Source organism: Hermetia illucens, chromosome 1, assembly GCF_905115235.1.
Source record: "Hermetia illucens chromosome 1, iHerIll2.2.curated.20191125, whole genome shotgun sequence".
NCBI lineage: Eukaryota > Metazoa > Arthropoda > Insecta > Diptera > Stratiomyidae > Hermetia > Hermetia illucens.
In genome coordinates this window covers 167,732,701-167,755,700 of record NC_051849.1, presented here as the reverse complement: position 1 = coordinate 167,755,700, position 23,000 = coordinate 167,732,701, and the positions used below count along the sequence as shown (strand labels likewise).

The window sequence follows — 23,000 nt, the reverse complement described above, 5'->3', positions numbered from 1 at the left end:
GCAAAACCGGGATGTCTGGAGTTCCTTATTAAGGCAGGCCTAGAACGGATACCGGTTGTTGCGCCGTGGATGATGATGATGATCGTCCCCGAATACACCCATCCATTTGAGAGTTTTATAGCATGGGCAGATGCGGGAAGGTGATTCTTCTGCGCACAGAATTTGTATGAATTATGAATTGTTTTCCCCATAATATTATAAAGTCACGAGGGGAATCAAATTAAATGCCCCAATCAATCCTGCCTTACGAGGTTTACTGTTTCTGCTCTGGTCAGTTTGAATTGCAACTCTTAACGATCATATGAAAAAATATATTTACGTTGGCCTTCGAAAATTAAGCCACTAGACTATACATATATGTATGTAAATAAGCCCTTAGTTGGTAAAGTAGAATAGACGTATTACATTCAAATTTATGGTTATCACAAAAATGAAACTATTACATAATATACAGTTGGTGAGAACGATTTTTCGAATGCTTTGAATTTGAGCCATTTCGGGTGGAGCTCTCCACTGGTAACGAATACAGACTCAATTTGGCGCTACCATTACTTTGCTAATTTTGCTATAATTTGCACTGCTTGCCTGGTAACACTTATTTCACTGTTGCAATTTTACGAAAACATGATCTGGATTAACGGATTTTGAAATCAAGTTTCCACCATTCCCAGAAATTATACCAAAAATAAGTTCTCTTAGTGATCACTTTTCGGCGAAATTTGGCTTCATTTAACGTTCTTTCGTCCATCAATTCGGTGTGGTGTTGTGACCGTTAAGAGTCCTCTATATCCGTTCCTTACCTTTTTAAAAATTTGATTTTATTTTTTACATTTCTGCGTGAAAAAGTGCGAATCCTCTTGTTTTCTTTTAAACTACCAAAATCGCGTGTTGTAAGCGGCAAGGACAGTATTCCGACATCATGTTACGTTACTCCAACAACTTTTTGCAAAATCGTCGATCGATTTTCAGCTTCCTGGAAAAAGATGATTTGTACAGGTGAGTCCCCGATGTACATGGCTAAACGGTGCTAACATGTGCCAGGATAATTCCACACTGATTTCGGGGTATTGGCTTGTATCCTGGTCTTCCGGGCGGATAGTTAATATGATTTGATTTCAAATTGAATTAATTTCAATTTTCCGACCGATTAATTCTGTACACTAATCACATATTGGCGTCGGCCATGGATTATTCCACCCTCTAGCCTGCCCCGCCTGCAGTCATTTTGACGGGAATTGGAGAATTGGACTGCCCAAATAATTATTGATTTGCTGTTTGCAGTGGGGTTATTATCATCGTCACATGAGGACGTGTTAATTAGAATATGGTGTGGTGATAGACCGGCGCCAGTTATCCTGGTGGCAGAATATAAATCATCGCCACATGGGCGGTGGATGTTCCCGTCTCTGCACACCTTAGATTCGATGACAACGGACACATACAAATCAGCGTAATATGATTATCAACGGCTAGACTTGAACTTTTGTGTGCGCATTTATCGGCCAGATACACCCGTAGAATTGGCTTTTAAAGTTGCCTGGCCCTAGTGAATTTTTGGGCTGTTGTAAACAAATAATGAGTCATTCTTCTAGGCGAAATACAAGGATTTCATGTTGCAGCTGGGAGCTTTCATAAAAAGATTTCAGTTAGGCGGAAGTTGTTTTGGCATATTTTCTCGAGGAGCCTCTGTTCAGAATCTGTGTTAATAAGCTGCGGTGGGCAGTTCATCTACTCTGTATGGTTGAGGATTATACAGTCCGGAAACTCTCTCTAATAGGTACCTGTGGTACACAATAAAGACGTGCAGACCCTGCCCCACATCGAGCGGTGACAACTGCTCGCATATCGAATTTGTGAACCACCTGAGCTGCATGTTTCACATTTATTTGGAGAAACACCCCATATCTGCATCTTACGGTGGCTTGATATATCCTCCACATGAAGCGGAACTTACATGATACAGAATTGCGACGAAATCCGTGAAAAACCCGCCGTACCTCACAGAATCATCGAAATGCTTATGATCACCTGTTTGTATTTGTGATGCAATATTCGGTGGCGAAATTGTTTCTATTTATAGTGGTTTTTGCTTCACTCCCGCTGTGGTAGGCACGCTGTATTTCCCGTATGTTTACACGGTAACGGGGCTCCAAAAAGTTCTCAGCTCTTCACGTTCTTCGATTTGTCACCACGTTTTTACAGTCTGCGAGGTCTTGCAACATTCTATTGCCCAACAATCTTACTCACATTAGCGACAAAGGCATATTTGATGGTGGCTCAGTATTTGTCAGTACTTGTTTCGAGCGGATTGCTTAAAGTTTGTATGACTGCACAGTACTTCTGTTGCTCATTGTGATATGGTGGATCCGGTTAACTGTTCGGTCAGTGAACACACAACTGATCTTGTGATCTAATTGCAGGTCCTATTTTCGAACAGTGTGCCGCCGATGAGGAGGCGATGCAAGCTGTAGAAGAACTTTTCGCCAAGACCATGCCTTGTCATTCAGATACATTACCAAGCCACTCCTAAATTGGCTGTAATTGTTCTCTGTTGCTCCTTAACCGGGACCTCAAATTAATACCCTGTCAGAAATCGGCTCCCACGTCAAAAGAGCTCGCTTCGCAAAAGTCGTTTGCAGCCACAAGGCTTCGAAGGTTACAAAAACACGATGCATCTCACTTCGCTGAAGTCAGTATGTCCAGTTGATATTACCATATTCGCCACCCAATTGGAAAAAACGAGCATTCTGAGTATTTTCGAAACCGTTTTGAATCGCATATTCCAGTAACCTGTCATATGCCGTTTTGTGAAGTCGGCCCCTATCCGATGAGTTATTGACGTTTCCGTTCTCCTTTTATGTCGTATAATCATCTTTGTTTCGGCCGGCCTTTTGGTCGTTTCCTCATCGGCCTCGATGTTCTGATCAATTTTAGCAAGATGTGGAGCACATTGGAATCTTTGAAGAGACATGAATACCTTGCCGCCACTTTAACATGCTCCTTAAATTCCGGACGCCCGTCAAGATGCACGCTCAGGCATTTAAAGCCGGAGACCCACGGTTAAGCAGACCCGTTAGGCCACAGTCAATCCGGCCTCCTCTTGGACTGACACGTACCGGTAAATTGGACGAGACCATGCATTCAAATGTGGGATGAAATTGTCACTCATTGTCTAAAGAGTCTATATGCGGCGACCGTCAGCGGTCAACTGAGAATTGTTCTGGCGTAACTGACAGGTTGAACCGATCCTGGATGGCGGCCTTAATGCACTTTTCATGAAGAATGCGCTCGGAACCACCATCATTCACAACAACGTGGAAATCTCTTCAATTCCTTTCCAAATTCCAGAATCGTTTCATTTTCATTTTTATCCGCCAATTGTTCGGGAAAAACTTAATGCTATTGAATATCTTCTGAAGTGTGCCATGTAGGCTATCAGATCATTAGCGAAGATAAACAATTACCATTTTGGAGATTTAATCAACTCGAACAAATTGAGTAATTCGCCGATAAACACTGTAAAAAGTGCAGGCCCAGTCACAGTGTAGCAATCGATTCAGAACATGAAATTTTCTATTTGTAGAGGGATTTTCATCTGTGATGACAAAGCACTTGCCATCCTTACAAGATTGCAGTCAAACTCGTTCTTTAGGAGAATGAAGATCTGTCCATCGAACCAGCCGGTATCAAAAGTTTTCTGCATGTTTACAAGGCAAGCAACTTCGTACTTCCTAGTGTCAATCCGCCTGCAAATATCAGACATTACTTTCGCTACTGTAATAATTGTCGGAGATCAAAATTTCAATTGCATATTCGGCAATATTTCCTTCATCTTAATATGCCCATTCAAAAATATCAATACCCAAACCTTACTCATATTAATATCAGCAATTAATAATAATGTTAATAATATTGTCAAGGAGCGTCGCACTGCGCACCTTAATGAACTGCCTCGGATGTCACGAGGCAGGACCATGCGCTCCACTGCAGAGTTTGGATGATGCATTCGGAATGTGGACATAGTAGTCCGTATTCATCGCTGGACGTTTTCCAGATCGGCTTTCGTCTACGGGAATATGCTGGATACATAAGCCGATGGAAGGATGGCGAACATATTCAGTATGCTTGTTTCAACATCAGCTTCACAAATCGTAGGGTTTCGGCGGGCAGAGCATCCATCAGATCACCAACTCGACCATGGGTTCCTTGCGAAATTTCGTGGTATTTGTCGAAGTGTGTCCCGATTATAACTTGGATGTCGATGTCATCAGTGCTATGTCCGGCATGCGGCTCGTAATATCGTTTCGACATTTGTCTAACCCAAATTCCATTCGAATATCACGGCTAATCATGGCTACTATTCGTACCAGACTCCTTAGGTGCTCATCAGTACCAACATACAACTTGATGTCATCTAAGTACATCAAGTGTGTCAGCTCGCACTTAGCACGTCGACCATGTTTGATTGCAAAATCATTCCCTCTAGCATCATTCATTAGCCGTGAAAGGGATTGAGTACCATACAGAACCAAAGAGGACTCAACGAATCTCGTCGGAAGATACCTCTCCGTAAGTGGATGCGCTCTAAGGTGTTGTTCCACTCAGATTCATGCACTGCCAAGGTGGTATGCCACCCTTCCATGACTATCGCCAAAAATTTTATCAGTTTCGGATCACTGGGATCTAGGTATAGGATATCGTTTAGCTATTTGTGCACCTTGGCATAATCGATATAGCAACTTCTTTGGCCTCTAGTTACTTGTCTTACAACTGCCGAGTCGGCTCTTTGTAACCCCGTAATCCGATTCGGCAGCCCTTTCATTCATTGGACAGAATGTTGTTGGTTTCAAGGAGGACATTGACCCTTCCACTTATAATTATTGGTAAGCAAGTGGTTGATCTAGTGCCTGCGGGGTCCTGCATCGTGTCCTTCCTAGGTGAGCAAGGGTGGAAATTCATCCGCCGACTTATGACCTGGTTTATCTTATGTGCCAACCGAGCGTGTATACTGGTGAATTTTTTTCACCAGAAATTCTGCACCCGATCCAGGTCAGGACCCCCCAGGTTCATCGAACTGTTTATGGCTCCTTGAACCTCCTCTTCGGTAACATCCGCAAAATTCATGCCAATGGTAGTGGCATAGCAGGTGCCCTCAGCGGTGATCCACTCAGCATGCTGGGCAGGAAACCTCCAAATTCCACCGCAATCCTCTTTTACTTCCATTATCGAAAATTATACTATCTAGATGCTCTGTTGGGATTCGTTGAGAGATTTGAAAATGTTCCCCTAGTTCCTCGCGTACGTTGCATTCTGGATACGTCAGGAATGACTTTCGCCATACCATCGGAACCGACTGCATATGACAGAACGTTTCTGCTTTATTGTGTCTGAAATTTCATTTTCCACTGGGGATCGCAGAGTTCCGGTGTTCTCCATAGCTGCCATAGCTGATTTGAGCCTAGCTATGTAATGCTTTAGTGAGTCCCGCCGAGCTTTCCATGATGGATCTCTTTGGTGGCTCAAACCAATAATGCGAAAGCGAATCTTTTGATCTGACAGCCGTAACTGAACCACAATACAGAAGCGACATATATCAGCAGACAGTCTAGATGGAAACTCATCATTGATTTGGCATAGAATCCTCAGAGTTGCTGTAGATGCATAGAGCCTAGGAATATACATGGTCTATGCAAATGATCCATTTCCGAAAATTCTATACACGCCCTTTGGAATTCGTCCCGATCCTTAGCGAAAACTTCAGCTGGAGGATGAAGAATCGCGCTTCGGTCAGTATTGAAACTGTTGCCTGTAATTCGGTGTGATGTTGTAGATCCCAGTGTCTCTGCCCCCATCAACCAGATGTCACCGATTCCGTGAGTTTCCGCGATGACATCAAGTGAAACACGCATCCCGATGATGGCCGGGATTGTGTCGTTGCGAAGTACAATGTCCACTTTATCCGCTGTACACTACAATTAGTGGTTTCGACGCCATGCTGTTCATTACGGGAGTCCCATCTAGGCGGTTATCCATGCCGGACCTTTGATTTCTCCTTTTCCTCATAGAGTGCCCGGTGTGGTAATAGCTTCCTCATTGAATAATCTGCAAGACTACAGAGATCCTGCACTGTCCTCACCCACCCCTGAGACGGTGCGGTTGCGTACAACCATTCAGACTGAAGTTATCAGTCCTTCATCCTTGACAATCGGACTTGGGGCCGGCCACGGTGGAATCATTATTATTATTAAATTTGTCTTTATACTATAAGAGGGTGCGAGTATTCCTCAAAATATTCCTCTGTGACATAACAGCTTCCGCGGTCCAAAGCTTCAAGTTGTAGCCATGACTTCGATTTGAATAAAAGCATTACATTTGAAAAATCTGGAGGATTTTCATCTCACAATTATAGCAAATGCGAAGCTGCGAACTTTACTCTGTCCGGTAGTATTTTATTAAGAACCGTAATTTGTATTTAAAAGTGGAAGCGTATGTGCAAGGGAGCGAATCGGTGAATATTATAAGATTTAGAATTGTGGTGAAGTGCTGCTTTTCTACCTGTAAGTTCACTATGAGGCCCCTAGTATGTTACTATGTACAGTATATACACGTTTCTAATCAACTTGATCAAAGATTCGCCGAGGAACTAGCTATTTACCGGAGAATTCCCATTCACCGAGCAATTCACCTATTGCCATGAAGTACCTTCAAGTACTGAAGGACCAAACTTTCAACCAAAGAACCCTAAAATGAAAGTGATTAATTCATCTTATTACTGAATGCAGAATCCATCTAATCATCGACCTAAATTATTCCACGGCATGCCAGGGTAAATACTATCAGGGAAAACATCAAAGGAAATATCTTAATTAAATTAATTAACCTGCAAAGATATTTGAGCTATCTTGTCTATAATTTGCTCCAACATTTATTAATTCATTTCCTATTTGCTTAATTCCTCAATTCATTAAAGGAGATGGTTTTTCTCTTGGAACGTTGACATTTCACAGACGAGCAACAACCCTCATATTTAGTGGTTGGCGGCTTGGCAGACTATGCATACTCATGTTATTTTTCTTTATTAAGAATTATAAGGGTTGCAGGATATGGCTGGGAAACAAATCAATATTATATCTAATGGTAACGAGCAAATGTTGCCATAGCAGCTCGGGTATTCTCTATCCACTGGAGCTATGCGTTTGCATTCTATTTCGGATTTATTATTTTCGGATGTCCTTTTTGGTAATAAATAGCAGAGAGACCGAGACGTATGAGATTTAAAATATATACCCAACATTTTCAAGGCGAAATTCGGATATGTATATTTAGATTTGATTTTCATTTCACTGGGATAGAATCAAAGGACACTATCCATGCAGGCTTTCCTTCCTGGAAACTGTGGTTGAAGAAGTCGGTTTCTGCTATTGTATTCCCAAGAAAAATGGTAACTCCCCTCGGTATTCGTCCAGATGCGAATGTCGAGCCGAGGAAACTCATTTTATATCGTCATGGGTTGGCTTAGACGCGCTATAGGCTTTAGGAACGAACTGTGTCGGAAGGGAGTTAAGAAAATCCCTCTAGAATCTGATGTCATTGAGTTTCGATTATGTTGAGCTTCTGTTGATATAAAACAATGTTTGAATTTATCATGGCTTTTTGAAGGATTTTCTTGTTTGACATGCACTCAACTTTTCAGCATAGCATTTTCCCTCGCCTTTACAACGTATATATTTGCCATTTTATATTCTCCTTCGGCAACAACAACAGTAAAATGTTTATCCTGCTCAGCTCTTAACATTTTGGTTATAGGAATCGATTTGTGTCTCGCATGTCTCCTGTTTATTGCCGAAACTTTTTACATTAGACGCTACAATGTTTGCGACCAAGTTTAATGAGATGCGATAATTAAACAAGTTGTTTATACGAGGTTTTTTCCTCCTTGGTCTCTTTGCAGTGGAATCAGCATGAACAGCAGCAATACGAGCCTTCAGAACAATAATAACAATAATAGTATAAACAACAACAACGATAGTGTTTGCAACAATAATAACACATGCAGTCCGAATAAGAATCTCACGAATGGATCGACCGTAGACTCGATGACAACAGGCGTAACGTTCAGCAATGAGCAGCCGGATCCCGATTATATTAAAATGTTTGTGGGCCAAGTACCGAAGTCGATGGACGAGGAGCAACTTAGGGAGATGTTCGAGGAATTCGGGCGAGTGCATTCGATAAATGTACTGCGCGACAAGGGAACAGGTGTTAGTAAAGGTGAGTTGCTTTCAGACTTTAATCATGTGCCAAACAACTTCCTCCTATTTAGACAACTCCGAAATTCCCTGCGGGATTCCTTCCAAGCTCAAAGTTTGCTAACGAATAATTTAATACTCTTCCAAAAGGAAAAAGCACATCCACCCACCTTTGGGGAAAACGGTTCATAGCAGACGTTACGGCGTAGTTTAGGAAAATTGTGCCAATCACAATTAGGAAAAGGTCTGGAAAATGGTATTCTATCAATGATCGGTTTCATGTTTGGAATGGTTAATTAATCAATTTGAACGGTTATTTTGTGCGAGCTTTTGAGGTAAAAATACCAAAAGGCTATGATCTCGCTTATGGGATTCTTCATTTTGGGGGTTACGAAATGGTCTATCCTCTTGTAAGGGATGAAAAATTCTTCAAAAGATTCTCTGCTCTAGGGCGAGTAAAAGTTCACAACTTTCCTCTGCACCCAAGTCTTTGCTTTTATCTGACCTGGCACATTGGTTACGGTTCCACTAATTTTATTGGGATATCGAATTCTCGTATGACGTTATGAAATGTCAGTTTAGTTCTGTTTTCATAGGCAGTTTTGGAGTTGATCAAAACATGGTGGAACTAAGTCTTTTCATCGGTCGTCCCAGTGAGGAACTCTGATCTTTCGTTGATTTGCTTAAAGTGAATCCGCTTTGGTATGGGTCGATAAGGAATTGGGCTGTCCGACCGAGCAAGGTGGTTGGAAATACCTTATGGATGGTACCAAACTTTATTTTTGTCTCTCCGTCTGCCTATCACACGCATTTTTTTCCGAAACGGTGAGGGACAAGGCATTTGCTTGAAATGTTGGAAATCTTGACCCACACGCACACAATGAACGACATCCCTACACACGCCTGGCACAAAGGCTCCTATGGCCGAGTCAGCAGGTGCTGATCCTTTATCATCTCAAGTCAACGACTGTTAAGTAGTGCGAGTAGATTGATGCCGGTGGGACATAGGTTGCGCCCACCAGGGGACTACCAAGAGCAGTCCGACAGCCAATTCATGCACCTCTATCTTCCTAGTATGGGGAGGGGGAAGGGTGACTTTGATCGTCCAACCCAGACTATTTAGCACGTTTCCCACCAGATGTCCCCGAAAAATTCCTAAAACTATGACCACTGCGATTAAAGCAAGAGGGGAAGAGTCCAGCTGGTTCAGATCTTTATAGCCAGCCCGTCACATTTATAGCAGCTTCCACACTCTGCAAGTATAGATTTGAGTTCCGCAAAGAATTGTTTACGGACGTCCGTAGCCTGGCTCTAGTTAGAGTCGGGCAATCACAAAGGTTTCTCCTTCCTCTTCTCAGCTTCTGTTGGGTATGCCAACTCTGGCGGCATGACCCCCTCTAAAACAGTGCTCCGTGTTAACAGCCTGCAATTGCCCGTAATGTTGACCACATTGCCTCCTACAGTATACTGTGTGTAGTGCTCTAACACACTTCAAGGCCCTGATCCAATATGGATTGTTGCGCCAACGATTATTATTATTAATTGCCCGCGTTTGACCCAACCTTTTCGATTGGGTTTTTTTTTATAGACGGTTCAAAGCCTCCATGACTCGCCGCAGCTAATGGGTCTTCGGCATCTGAAGTCAGCGGGTGTTAAGTAGAGCAAGTAGATTGTTGTTGTCAGCGGAACGCAGACTGCATCCACCCAGAAACTCCCAAGAGCAGAGCCTTGCCCGGCTAAATTCGTCAACGTGCTGATTCTTCTCTATGTTTCTATGATCAGGAACTTAGAGGAAAGTGACTTAATTAAAAATAAAACTAGGTAGCTTGCTCCTAGTACAAAATATATATAGTAGGAGCAAGCTACCTAGTTTTATTTTTATTTAGAAGAACTACAAGCATCGGAACGATAAATATATTAAGGTGACTTAATTGTTCAGTGTGTACCTGCACTGTTTCACCAGTCTGGAGGATGTCATTACTGAGTACAGCGCCTTAATGAACGCTTGGCTTTCGGCCATAATAGTTATATTACGCTTAAGGCTGGGATCATGCCTCATCTAGTAGTCTGACGGAACTGCACGCAACGACGTATTTAATACAGAGACCCAGGGGAAGGAGGTAGAAGAATCTGCCGGGCAAGACTGCAGAGCATCGGTAGCACCTGTATGTACGCGCGGTTCTTTAAATTCTGTTAAATTTGGTTCTATCGAATTTCTTGCTCCGCGCTTGCCACCACCACCACCCAAATGAACCGTACAGTAGGATGGGACGAAACACAGCTATGTAAATCTAGAGAACCATCCTTCAAGAAGATCTCATTTCCTCTTGCAGGCGTAAAAAGCTAAAAATACCTTTTTAACCCTAATTTCTACACATGTTAAGTCTTGAATCCACCTTAGCATCCAGGAATGCACCCACATACTTTATATTGAAGGAAGAGATTTTTCATTTTTCATTTAGTCGCAGGAGGCGAGCGAGAGTTCTAGTACCCTTGATGCTAAATATTATCAGTTCCGTTTTGGTAGGGTTTCTGCCGAGTCCGCATTTTTACTCATAACGGAGGGAAATATTCCAGACGCCATAATCTTCACTTCAATCTTGTCCAATATGCGTAAAAATTGGTCCATCACTAACAATCAGAGCACCCGGGAGATGGCACTATCCTGGGGCATCCCTTTCGCCCACAGCTCTGGTACAGCCACTTGACCAGAGCAATGAACAGAAAGGATGCCCAAATCAGATTAGATTATTGTGTTTTTTAGGATGGATTCTATCCAGTGCGGATACAGCTTCCCTGATGGCTTTGGTTTTGACATTTTGAAATGTCCCCTCTATATTCAGGGAGGCAGCTTGAGTATATTGCTTGTTACGTTGCGACCGCTCAACCGTGTAGAAAGGTTTCTGTGGATATCCCTTTGAATTAGGCGTGCTGAAATTTGGAGGAGGGTGTTCTCTCCATGATCGTCTTTAATTGGATAGCCGCTCCTACCCACTTTCGGTGTGAAAACCGTTCGTGCACGTTTCCAGTACTGCAGTTTCCGAAAGAAATGCAGCTTTGGTAACGCTCTACAAACCACAGCCTAGTCCTTACCCGCTGTTTTTATTGCATGGCTCGCATTATGCTATCTGGGCCGGAGATTTATATGCGGAGAAGCTTTTGAAAGGGTAGCTGATTTTATCCGTGGTAATTACCAATTTGATAATTTCAGACAAGAGTGGGGCTGTGTACCCTCCATGCAAGGTTATGACTCACAGTGCTCCTGGCTGACGGGGAGGAAAGGTCTCATCAGAAAATTTCTTCCAGACGCTTTCCGACTGTTTATGAAAGGATAGACGCTTATGGTCTTTGGCTAGCATCTTGTTGAGTTTCATAGACTCGTTGGTGCTATCAATGTTCTGAAAAAAGTCCAACTAGAACTGCTTTGTGGCAGTCTTGATGGACGTAGCGTGCCTTTGCAAATGTTTAAGATCTCTCTGGTCAGCTCTCCGAAATTGGACAGATCTTCATTTTGCCATGGTAGCAGTGTCCTTTTGCTGTATTTTACACGGCACGAAATGCTGAAGCATGTTCGAATGTTTTTTGTTAAGAAGCCTGAACTTTAGTTTCAGTTCGTCTGTTGAGAGAACTTTGGCTTCAATTCGTCTGTTGAGAGTTTGTTCTTGATAACTTGACCAAACTTCCTCCAGACGATCGTTCTACGGAGAGCAAACTTCTAAAAGCGAGATTTGGACTGGAAAGTATCACACTGTGATCTGAGAAGCATCCTTGGTTAGACGCTCGTTAGTTTTCCACTGTCACTCCCACTTTCGGCTAGTAGGGGGAACAAGGACCTCTTCTCAGGTCCGGACATAGAAAAGTGTGTAGGTTCTTTCCGCAGAAGATACATGCTGTCGGATTGGTGTCTCTTGCGTTGTGGAATAAATTACAATATTTACTTTGGAGTTCTTTGATGGTTCCACTTCCTCTGGTCGCAGGGCTCTTCTATTAGTGTGGCATCGATTAGCTGAGGCGCGTTTCAGGTGCTTCAGATTTATTTGCGCTGCCCTCATTATGATCTGCTTGCGCAGGGAGATCGATAGTCTCTTTCGGACCGTTGATTTTAATCTCCTGGTTTCGTCAGCTGGATGTACGCCGTTTATTGTCCAGAAGCGGAACACTTTCACCTTTGCGTTCTTGACCCCGAAGCGCACTTTCCAGTGCTCACTACCACTCCCCATTTATTCGGGGTAGAAAAGTAGTCTATTCATATCAGCTATTGAGAACTGCTCTATGAGATTGCGTCACGCATTAGCGCAACCTGGATGAAGGGGCGTTATACAACTGGTGTTCTTTGTGATCGACATATCAGCGAACGTTTTAAATCTAAATTTACCGCAGTCTCGTCCGCCTAGTCGCCCTCTATTGTTCTGAGTGTTGGCCGATTATGAAAACAATGAATGGCGTTTCGCGGTAATGGGGGCGAAGGAGTTCCGGTGGGCTAGTGGCGTAACACGCATTGATCACGTCCGAAGCAAGGATATCCGCGGTCGATATGCACCGATCGTGGGAGAATTGGGAGAGAGGCGTCTTCGATCGCTACGTAATTCGAGTTATCGAGAATTCACTTGCCAAGACTGGTTTGTACATCGAAGCTGATGGGAAACAAAAGGCCGGCCGAAACAACAGTGGCTTAATACGCTGGATGGTGATTTGAAAACGTCGCGACTGCATCAAGATCAGGCAAACGACAGTGCAACCGATCACGACGAGCGGACCCCGCTTGTGAACGGGACATAGGCTAAAGGAAAAGAAATGTTGCGTATTTGCCTGTGGTTCCTCCTCTTTGATCACTTCACAGTAGTCCCTGGTAATCCTTAGGTTTCGAAGACCTAAAAATTGAACGAACTTTTCCTAAGCCATCCCGATCTTCGGTAACCAGGTTCGAAATACTTGGGAATCTCGACGTATGGGATGACCTTGAGCTTCACGCCTTCTCGGTCGTCGCTGATCTTTGTGACGTTCGAACTAAGAGAATCTCCCATGCTATCAAGTGGAACTCACGGACCATCTGGGAGGAACCCAAGGCGAATGATACATCCCCTCTGCCCCCCTTTCCTATCTAGGGGATGCTCAATGACCGCCTCCAACAGGCTCGCCCCATCACTGGCAAACCCCCGGTGCAGGTGACTACTGGCAACGTCGCCGAAGGGTTGCGCAGTGCGTACCTCGTCTCAGAAATGAACGATTTTAATAGCGGTCCAGTGCTTATCAATGTTCACGTTCCGTCTCGAATCGTGCAAACGGCCGGTGTTGAACTCGGAGGTCCAAACTTTCCAATCCTCGGAAATATCTTGGACGCAATACGCAAACCATGGAATTCAGCCACCAATGTAAAATCCCTTGCGAGGTCTACGTCAGTGCAAATCGAGAAGCAACCCCTAAATCTACTGCTAATCGTAATGTGGTCAATACGATCACTTAAATTCTGCGGATCTGTTGAGAGGCTTTCTGCTCGAATAATGTGTTTTCAGTGACGACACTATAGAAGCTGCAGAAATATTATTCCAGAACTGCGTTCATCCTTGTTTCCACAAGGATTACAAGAATTCGATAATACAGTATCGGAAGCACGAAAGAAGTACTCTTCAGAGTTTCACTATCTAAACTCGCTTAACCGAATACGCATAAAAATCAAGGCGTATCGCTGGACGATAGCCAAAAGTAGGAACTGATGAGTCCGCCTTTATCCAAGGCACGAATACTCTGTCGGTAGTAGAAACCAAGGCGAGGAAACTGAATTTTCATTTGGCTTGTCCATCTTCTATCCCTTTTAGTCGTCTTTTACGATAAGCAGAGAATGCTTTTAGTGTGTTTTAATCCTTAGTAATAGTGGCAGTCATCACTCGAATGGAATTATAAGATATGATAAGTAAATAAGGATTGTCTGTCCTTTCTGAGATGCCAGGGTTTTACACGGCTGTTTAGACTATAGCGACTCATTTCAAACGGGCTTGGGATCGTCCTGGGCGGACTTCACCATCTGGGGTTGCAGTGGCCTCTTTCTTACAGTTTCACTTCTCTGTTGCAATTTCGGTTCACCATCTCTACGAAATTGGAGGACTCCGCTATATAAGTAGGTAAACTTTAATTTGCTAAGAGTACTGAAGGTTTGATCCTATAATCGGTTCGATTTCTCAATTCTTTGACTTTTTTGATTTTTTTCTTCAGTTGGGTATTGTTGGGTATCTCTGAATATAGAGAATTGATTTTGACCAAACGTGAAAGGTAAGAGCTCCTCGCAAAGCTTTGAGCCTCTCTTGAACCGTTTTTTTTTTTTCTAAGTTGAGGGCACATAGTGGTCCAAAGTAGAAGTCTATTAACTTTTCAAGGGAAAGACGTGACTCCAAAACAGTAGACGAGCAAGTCTTGCAGTCAGATAATGTGTCAAAAGATGTGAACTAATCCATCTATCCAAAAAAGAAACCAAAAAAAATTCCAAGGTCAAGGACATCAATTTTGATCCAAATGTTGTGCTCCAACTTGAATAATTGCTTCTGTTTCACGTTCATATCATTAGAACCGAAAACTTCAGACACTCCGCCATTCCGAGCCCTTTAAATACAATTTAGACACCACAGAATCACAGTCTCCATCATAAATACACTACCAAAGTGCAAAGTGATATTTTAATATTTTAATATGTTTGCTGAGGAACTCATGCCAAGCCAACGTCTTAATTGGGTAAACATTCAAAGTACTTTTCTCGTTTCGAAGATATTACATCGAACGACTTCATCTGTGCAAGTCAAACTTCTCCAAATATTTGCATAGAAGGAATACCACCAAAGCGACATACAATAAGGGAACGAAAGCCTTATGCTGGCTTGAAAACTTTTCAACTGCAAAGTCCTATCGACGTTTGTCTTTAAAACGATAGATAGATACACATTGCTGCCATGTCAATACAAAAATCCTTGGCAAATTCTCCCCAGGACAGGAAAACCAGAATAAACCCAAAGGACATACATAAGTAGGCTCGTACTGGGAAAAGCGCCACAATCTCGCTCTTTGGCTCCATGTCTGCCGCTTCCTTTTTCTCGGCTTTCTTCCGCTTATTCAAGCACACCCCATAAAATACATTTGAAGTATATTCAAAACGAATTTGCCGAAACTTAAAGAGACATTACTCTATCTAAAAATAATAAATTATTTCTACAGTTTCTTGGGAACGAATGGTATGGGAAATGATTTTGACAGGAAATTCCTTTCTGTCTTCTTGAGTAGCATTCACCAGAGTCGGGGCCGTTGAAGTGTAAGCCTCGGTATTTTTCCTGAATTTGGTTAGGGAAAAGTTGGAAACAACTAATTCAAACGGGGGAAAAGAGCTAGAGTCGGGGGAGAAAAATTCAAATCCCCAAAGAATGGGACTATTCAAAGTCACCTATCAAACAAACAAATCGAAAAAGGAGGACCGGAAACCTATAAATCAGGATGAAACAATTTTGCTCCACTTTTCGGTTGCTGTCTAATGCCTACTAGTTGGGAACATGCTAAGAAGCTGCATGGACCTGGCCGGTAGCGTGTTACCAATTGTTTTGATACCGAAATTGCGTCCATAAGGTGAAATTCCTTTCTCAGCAAGCCGCATTCTATTGCCCTTTTCATTTAGCTGAGTCGGAGTTCATTTGAAACACCGAACAAATTTCGTGAATACCAAAACTCGAAATATGACCAAGGACATGGTAGGAGTTCAGCTGGCTATGGATGATATCCTCTCAATGCACAATAATAAATTTATCGACAACACTCTCTCGAGCGCCGCGCTTCCTTTGGTACCGAATTGGTAAAATGGTGCAGGTGGTGGGGGTGGCAGACGAAGATAATTTTACGGGAGATGACAGAAAGGACGAGTGCTATTTTAGGGGCACATGGAGATGAGCTGATCCGAGAACCTCTGAACCAGAAACTCGTAAATAATGAATTTTTCCGTCCTGAGGACGACGACGACGTCGCAAAAAAAATATTTAGTATGCCTAGCCATGTGCCATGCTTTATGTTGATAACTCATTCTGGGATTTTTCTCTCTTTCTCTCCTGTCAACCGTTTTTCTGGTCCTGGTTCATTCTGTCTTTTGCACTCGGTACAAGTATTCTGTTTCCGTGCGACATGAGATCAATGGTTTTATTGGAAATGGAGAAAATGAGAGTTGCTGAATTTGGACTATATCTCTTGGTGGCAAATCCCCAAATAAAAATGAATGAAATTTATCACAAAATTTCCGGCTCTATAGCGTTCCTTCTGGATCAGTATAGATGGATTTCATAAAAAAATTGAATTTCATTATTCAAGTGAATGGCGCCAAAGATAGAATGTTTAGCGAAAGAGTGCACAGACGATGAGGAAGGAAACTGGGCTGTAAATAGAAAATCCAGGATATATTTATAGAATCCTAAAATGTTTATATTTCCATTGGTAGGTCACATATTCGTGCCTATGTTTGTATATCCGGTGTAGACTTTGTATTGCACTTTATTTCGATTTTTAAAGAAGCGACAGTTGGTATGCTCATGATAGAGGAGACATTTTCTGCAGAAACGAAACGTATTGAAATCCATTTCTGTCTGCGATGACAGTTTTAAACGGACGGCGAGATTAATTTGATAATTCCAATTTAGATTTATCAAAAGTCAGCCTGTTTTCAAGGATGAATTCCTGTGGTGTTGCTAAAGGTTGGCTGGTCTCTAAAATGCGCATAGTATGTGAAATGACATATTAGAAAGAATCTTAGAATCGAGGCTGCCTAGTCTTCATTCTGGGCTGAAGAGGGTTTAGGCATTACTGAGACTTATCTTATCATTTCCAGGAACCATATCAGCACTATATTCAGGAACAATATCACAAATCCTGTAGATTGCTATGGTACTGTAGACTCTCACGGCAAAATGTTTACTGGTCGTGGCTGCACCTTGCTAAACGCAGGAAGTTGCTAACATAAACCCAAACGCTAGGTTGTCTACGTAGTTTGAGCATTTGAAGCTGTCCTAAATCGAACCCCTATCCAAATAGAAGTGACACGGAAACAGCTAACCACGCATACGGGTTTTATAACATCATGCGTCCATCTGGAAATCCCTGTGTGAAAATTAAGTGGCTTGACCTCTCGGAAAAACATATTCCAGGCAGCTTTTATCGTGGTTGTATCTAAAAAATAGTTTTTACAAGAAGGTCTTGGGGGCGTGCTGTGTAGGCATAATCTCACAGCTCTCTTCGGACACAGATTGATTTTGCGACTGCAATCAGAGCCTCGCTGTAATCACCACAGCCATACTGGCTTGTTGTGATACGAATGACAGAACCTGAATTCAGTATGAAACGGTGTTACTGCAGGATCAGTTTTATACTAGTGGATACAAAAGTCTGCCTAGCATCTTTGCCAAAACTAAAGGGTGTGGTGTTGTAAAGCGCAATTCAACGCATTCTGCCAGTGATACAGGCGCAATCACTACTGCCATGGAACGTCCACGAGGTGATCAACTGCAAATTATCAAGCATGAGGAAGGGATTCTCCTGGAACATGCTCTCAAAAGACCACCCTAGTTCCCACGGCATGAGATAACCCCCTCGAAAGGGAGCTCCTCAACAAATCTGTTTCGATAGTCAAACAACTTTGTCAGTACTAAATAGCAGCATGCTATGCACCCAGTTGGAATGAAGCTACCACTAGTTCCTGCTGGATCTTCCCCAACTGAACAAAATATTCTTTATGAGGTTGACGGAACGCTTTGCCGAAGGTCTGGTTCTATAATGGTGAAACGAGAGACAGTTTTTCTGACTTTGCAATGGCTTTACTGTTAAGCCTTCTTTAAAGGCAGAAATGGCGAGGGTTTACGCAGCCGAATGAAGATATTTAAGTTCCTACCAGCAAGCGAAAATATAAAAGATGCCTGAGTCTCCAGAGCAGCATTTGTACTGTAATTTAAGAAAAGAGGTATGAAAACCCTCAGGCTTTTATCGGTAAGTTATTCCTTAAGCTACCCAGATAGGGAAAATTGGGGTGGTCGTTTCGGATATATATAGGCTATATGAGAAAGTGAGGAAGACAGCCCCGCATTCCATGTGCAGATGTTCGGGCTCTATTCGAACAGGTTTTTTGTTTTCAACGATCTCGGACTCTGCTTCTAGAAGACATTCTCAGATTTACAGAGTCGTCGAATGCCGCAGTCAGCAGGTCTTGAATACTCGTTTTTAGACTATAGTAAACTATGCTTAATAAGGTATCTGAGTCCTTGGAGCTTCTCCTAATCTCTCGACCTAGTCTTGAATCTGTATGAGTCACCGCGTGGCGCCTATGCTTGGTTATCTCGTTTGGTTGTATTGTCCCGATATTTTTCACTCTCTGATTAACTTTATCAGCTTATTGAGAAGGCATTCCACATCCCTTTTTGCTTGTCGCTGGCTATGATTTTTGCTACAGTACCCTGGCTGCAAATTAAGTAGGTAAAAGTCATTATCAACAATTAGCATGCAGTTCTCATAGCCATCTACGTGAAGCAAGTCGATCCGACTTTATTGTGCTCAAACCGGCCGTTTGGGATAGTGATTTCTTTGACTTTAAATGCCTTGATTCTGCGATAAGCCCACTGAATATCACCGTCGCAATTTCCTTGCTAAATGTAGCTTCTTAGGGGAGCCCGGAAAGTCGGAAGTCCACTAATATGAGTGTAGATTGTGTTGCCAGTGTATCTGAAATGTATGGACTAATTGTATTGTTCGATACGTAGCAGTGTACGCCGTCAATACAGCTGAAGTAATGAAGTATTCCTTACCAGATTTTGAAGTTCGTTATTCTGGCCCTGTATCTCGGAGTTGAGCGCTTAGCGTCATTGTCATTCAAGTTCCGCCCTGATTTTAAGGCGTAAATTGGTGACCATGTTTTGCATGAAGTCAATCGCTTTTTGAAATCTTCTGATATCTTTTCAATCTCTTGCAACCGACAGTTTTTCCGTTTTTATTTCTGTCATGAATCCTCGTTTTATTTGTCGAGCACTACTTCTTACGAGGTTGCTACTGTTAGCCATGTTTTTGGAGGGCCGGTAGCAATAGTAATTTCTTAGATTATCGCCAGTTTGAGGGGCGGCAGAATGGTCCAGATTCTTCTTGCTGATAGCTGGCTTGTGTCCTGTCTAATCTAGAGAAATTACTGGAGCGACGGAGAATATATTGTGCTGCTCCTAATTACCAGTGTTCTACAAGAGGTTAGCCGTTCGTAGTTTGTCATACTTTATGCTTTCTACAGCGTTCAAAAGCATGCGTGTCTCCAGCAGCTTTAAATAGCTGCTTCTTTTAAAAATCCTTACATATTCAAGATTATGTTTGTGTCCACCAGCCGTATTCGTGCCAAGCCAATGAGGAACCTGCAATTAAAATGAAGGCTGCTTAGTATAATTGATATATGTATATAGTTCTATGATGAAAAACGGCCAATTGGTCTCCAGATCTCTCCAGATGTTGAGATTACCATGAAATCTAGCGTATGCAAGGAAGTGAGTGCCGCCAAGTTTCACGAGGGTTGCTGAGCTGATTCAATTAGTTAAGTCGCGCTACTGTGGAGCTCAGTCTTGGGAAGAATGAAAGTATAATACTTTGCTCTAGAATTTCTTCCAGCAACCGTGCAGCGAAAAAAATCGTGTGTGGCACCGCTTCTTTATATCTACTTTCCATAGTCTTCATTTTCTTTTTCTCCTGGATCGGGGGTATAGACTTCAAGTTCATTTTGGAGATGTTGTGCTTAAGATATACCATCACGTCGCTTCGTCCTGATTTACAGTGCTTAGCGGTATCGATTACGTTCGATAATCTGGTCTGCTTACATTGCTGGTCAAAATGTTCGGGCAGTACTCAAAAAGGGAGCAAAGTATACACCAGTGGTAATACTCGAAATGTGGGCTTGTCGGTCTACGCGTAGCTAGCAGCTTTTTTGCATTATATTCCCCAGCAACCCCGATAGGATTGATAGTGTTGTCTGGTTCCAAGTTTGACACGATATGTCAGTAGGGATGATTGATTTGCTTGACTTGTACATTGTCTGTGTTGGAAAAGCTGATTACATATATCAGCTCGAGTGCTTGGAAGTAACCAATGATGCGCCTTCATTATAGTGTCCGTCAGCCTGCATTTGTACACCACTATCCTAGCTAGTCCGGGAATATTTGCCCATCATAGTTGATAGCTACCTTCGAATGTTATATTATGCTGATTGTAAGCGACGATACGGATTAATAGGAGGAAGACTATCAGTCCGAAGGATAGTGGGTTTAGGTAAAATTTAGGGAAGTATCGAGGAATAAGACTGCCTGCTCGGTTTTGACCAGGCCGCTCTTTTAGTGTTTGCGTTCTGTAAGACATTTGCTGTTCTTAAGCGCAGTGGTTCACTAGCTCAGGTGGACTGGTTCGAGATTGATCGCCTAAAATCAAATTTGTCATCATTGGCAATCGGATAATTTGCCATGTTTCTGACAAGATACGTCAGATCTCAGAGTTTCCTCCAACGAAAGCGAGAAAATAACTAAGGTGTGAACGGTCCCAATGATTTGTATACAAACATGGATGTAAATGCTTCAATATGGACATCAGTTCCGAAAATATGTCTCCTGAGTCGCCTGGGCTTATGCTGCCTTTGACGATCCCAAGTGATTTTCGTGAGGTATTTTCATGTCCGACTTGAACTTCTCCTAATATAATATGAGAAATGCCATACCCCTCAATTTGAATTGTATTTACAAAAGAATTCTAAATCAATTGTGGCACTCCTTGAGGCGAATGTGAAGAGCTTAGATGTTTTTGCGTCCATGATCATAAATTTCGTATTATTTTTCTCGCACAATATCGTTGGTATTTTTTTGCACAGAGGCTCTGAAAAGACCCTGTCTAAGATTCGCCATATGTATAGATGCTGGTAAAGTTTGGAGGTTGTTTTTTATGACAGATGGTTACATTCTATATTATTTCATTTGGTCCTTGAGCGTCGAGGCAATAACTTCATATATACGTACGTAGCAGCAGGATTTCGAACAAACAAATCATGAATGAACAGTTTTAGATAAACAAATTACGAATGCACGATTTTACGTAAACAAATTACGAATGCATTTTCGTTTTGCAGTCTTAAATTTGGTATGATAGACTTATTATATTTCAATGGATGGACCTCAGAAAAACACTGCGGCAGTGTGTGGTGAGTGGGATTCACACTTCCAAATTGACCATCTTTCTTCCTGATCGAAAAACGTCTAATCCAAGTCATAAGTTTTAATACCTTCTCTATAATGTCTCCGAAATAAATCGGTGGCTAATTGCCGTAACTCCTTTTTGCTTAATAATGATATCAAAAACGTCCTGTGGAACTAGAATCTGGTATTCTCTGGTATTTGCAGTCCTGAATAGGCCACTGGAGATGAGTTTTGTCCGTAAATAATAATAACCGTTGGGGCTACAATCTATTTTGAATTAAGGCTTTGAAGTGTGTTAAAGCACTTCATTCAAGACCGCAACGGTACACTGCTGTACACTATAGGACACAATGTGGTCAGCATTACGCTCGGCCGAGATTATTACCCTGATTTGATTCAGGTACTCACTCGCACCTGAGTCGACTGGTATCCGACATCCATTCACGATAACAAATCCTTCTGCCACTAGTGTAATTTGAATCGCGACCTTCCGCAACGACAGCCCAGCGCGCTCTAACCACTCGAGCCATCCGGACATTCTTTGTGCGTGAAGTTTTCTCCTTATACCTTTGTTGATAGAACCTGAATAGTGACAATTACTAGATTTAGAAGTTGTCTTCCGATAGTGCGGAACAAGACCTCGAAAGGGATCACCATCTGATGCTCGACTACGTTTGTTTGCGTGTTGCCCTCGCAGGGTTGGAAAGCTGTGACTCTTCAAGTTCAACATCGACCGCTTGGTCCAACTGTCACTCGACAGTGGGAGAGGTATCTTGTTTACTAGATAGCAGATACACCCAGGCGGGTTACGTAACCGCAATAAATATTAACAACCGAAAATGCTCTTTTCTCGGATGTGATGTGCTTGAACTCCGGCACCATTCGAAATCCCGCGAAGGTCAACGCAGTGAACCCCGTGATAAAAGGGAATTTGTATTTGCTTTGTTCTGGGAAGCGGAAGATGCCGCAAAACGTAATGATTTGAGAAGTGTATATCACATCACGAAAGAACTTGGATGTGCTTGTAAAACTTTCGACGGTTCAGTGTCGACGATGATCGACATTTTTTCCGCGATGGCAAGCAGATGAAAAGATGGATGGAACACCTTACGCAGTTCTTAACCGTATCGTATCCGAAAAAGTTCCGTTACATGGGGATACGGACTGTTCTTCAAAACAGAGAGGTATCGGTCATGAACGCATTCAAACGGAGTAAAGCCGCTGGGGTTGACGGTCTCTCCGCGGAGTTATTTATCGCTGCACCTGTGGTTACTGCAGGAAAAGGTCTTTCTAATGAAAAAGTGTTTTTAAAGAAAAAAGGGTTGGGTGAGTTATCAGCTTCAAGAACAAGGCAGTCACAATTACGGAAAGGAGACCAAATTACAGAGCAATATTCAAAGATGTTTCTAAATAGGGACTGGAAAACTGCTAAAGAAAGCTGGACTTAGGTAAAGTCGAAAAAAGAATGCATGATGGAAGCCCCATTGAAGATGTCGACGAAGTTGGTAATTAGTCATGTTTTTCATAAAAATCTTGAAAC

General features: G+C 42.4%; 1 protein-coding gene across 11 annotated transcripts in view; it reads left to right on the top strand.

Annotated features, from left to right (window-relative positions):
* LOC119656080 (CUGBP Elav-like family member 2) overlaps window positions 1–23,000 on the top strand; it is a 417,181-nt gene that overhangs the window by 236,109 nt on the left and 158,072 nt on the right. For 9 of the 11 annotated variants that reach the window (XR_005249992.1, XM_038062385.1, XM_038062440.1 and 6 more), the window contains one exon: window positions 7,952–8,271. Coding sequence is in view for 10 of the 11 variants with exons in the window: in XM_038062385.1 (XP_037918313.1) it covers window positions 7,952–8,271 (320 nt within the window). In the remaining variant the exon portion in view is untranslated. Of the gene's footprint in view, window positions 1–722; window positions 997–7,951; window positions 8,272–23,000 lie in introns of those variants that run through there. The other 2 variants (XM_038062447.1, XM_038062410.1) reach the window with 1 other exon arrangement.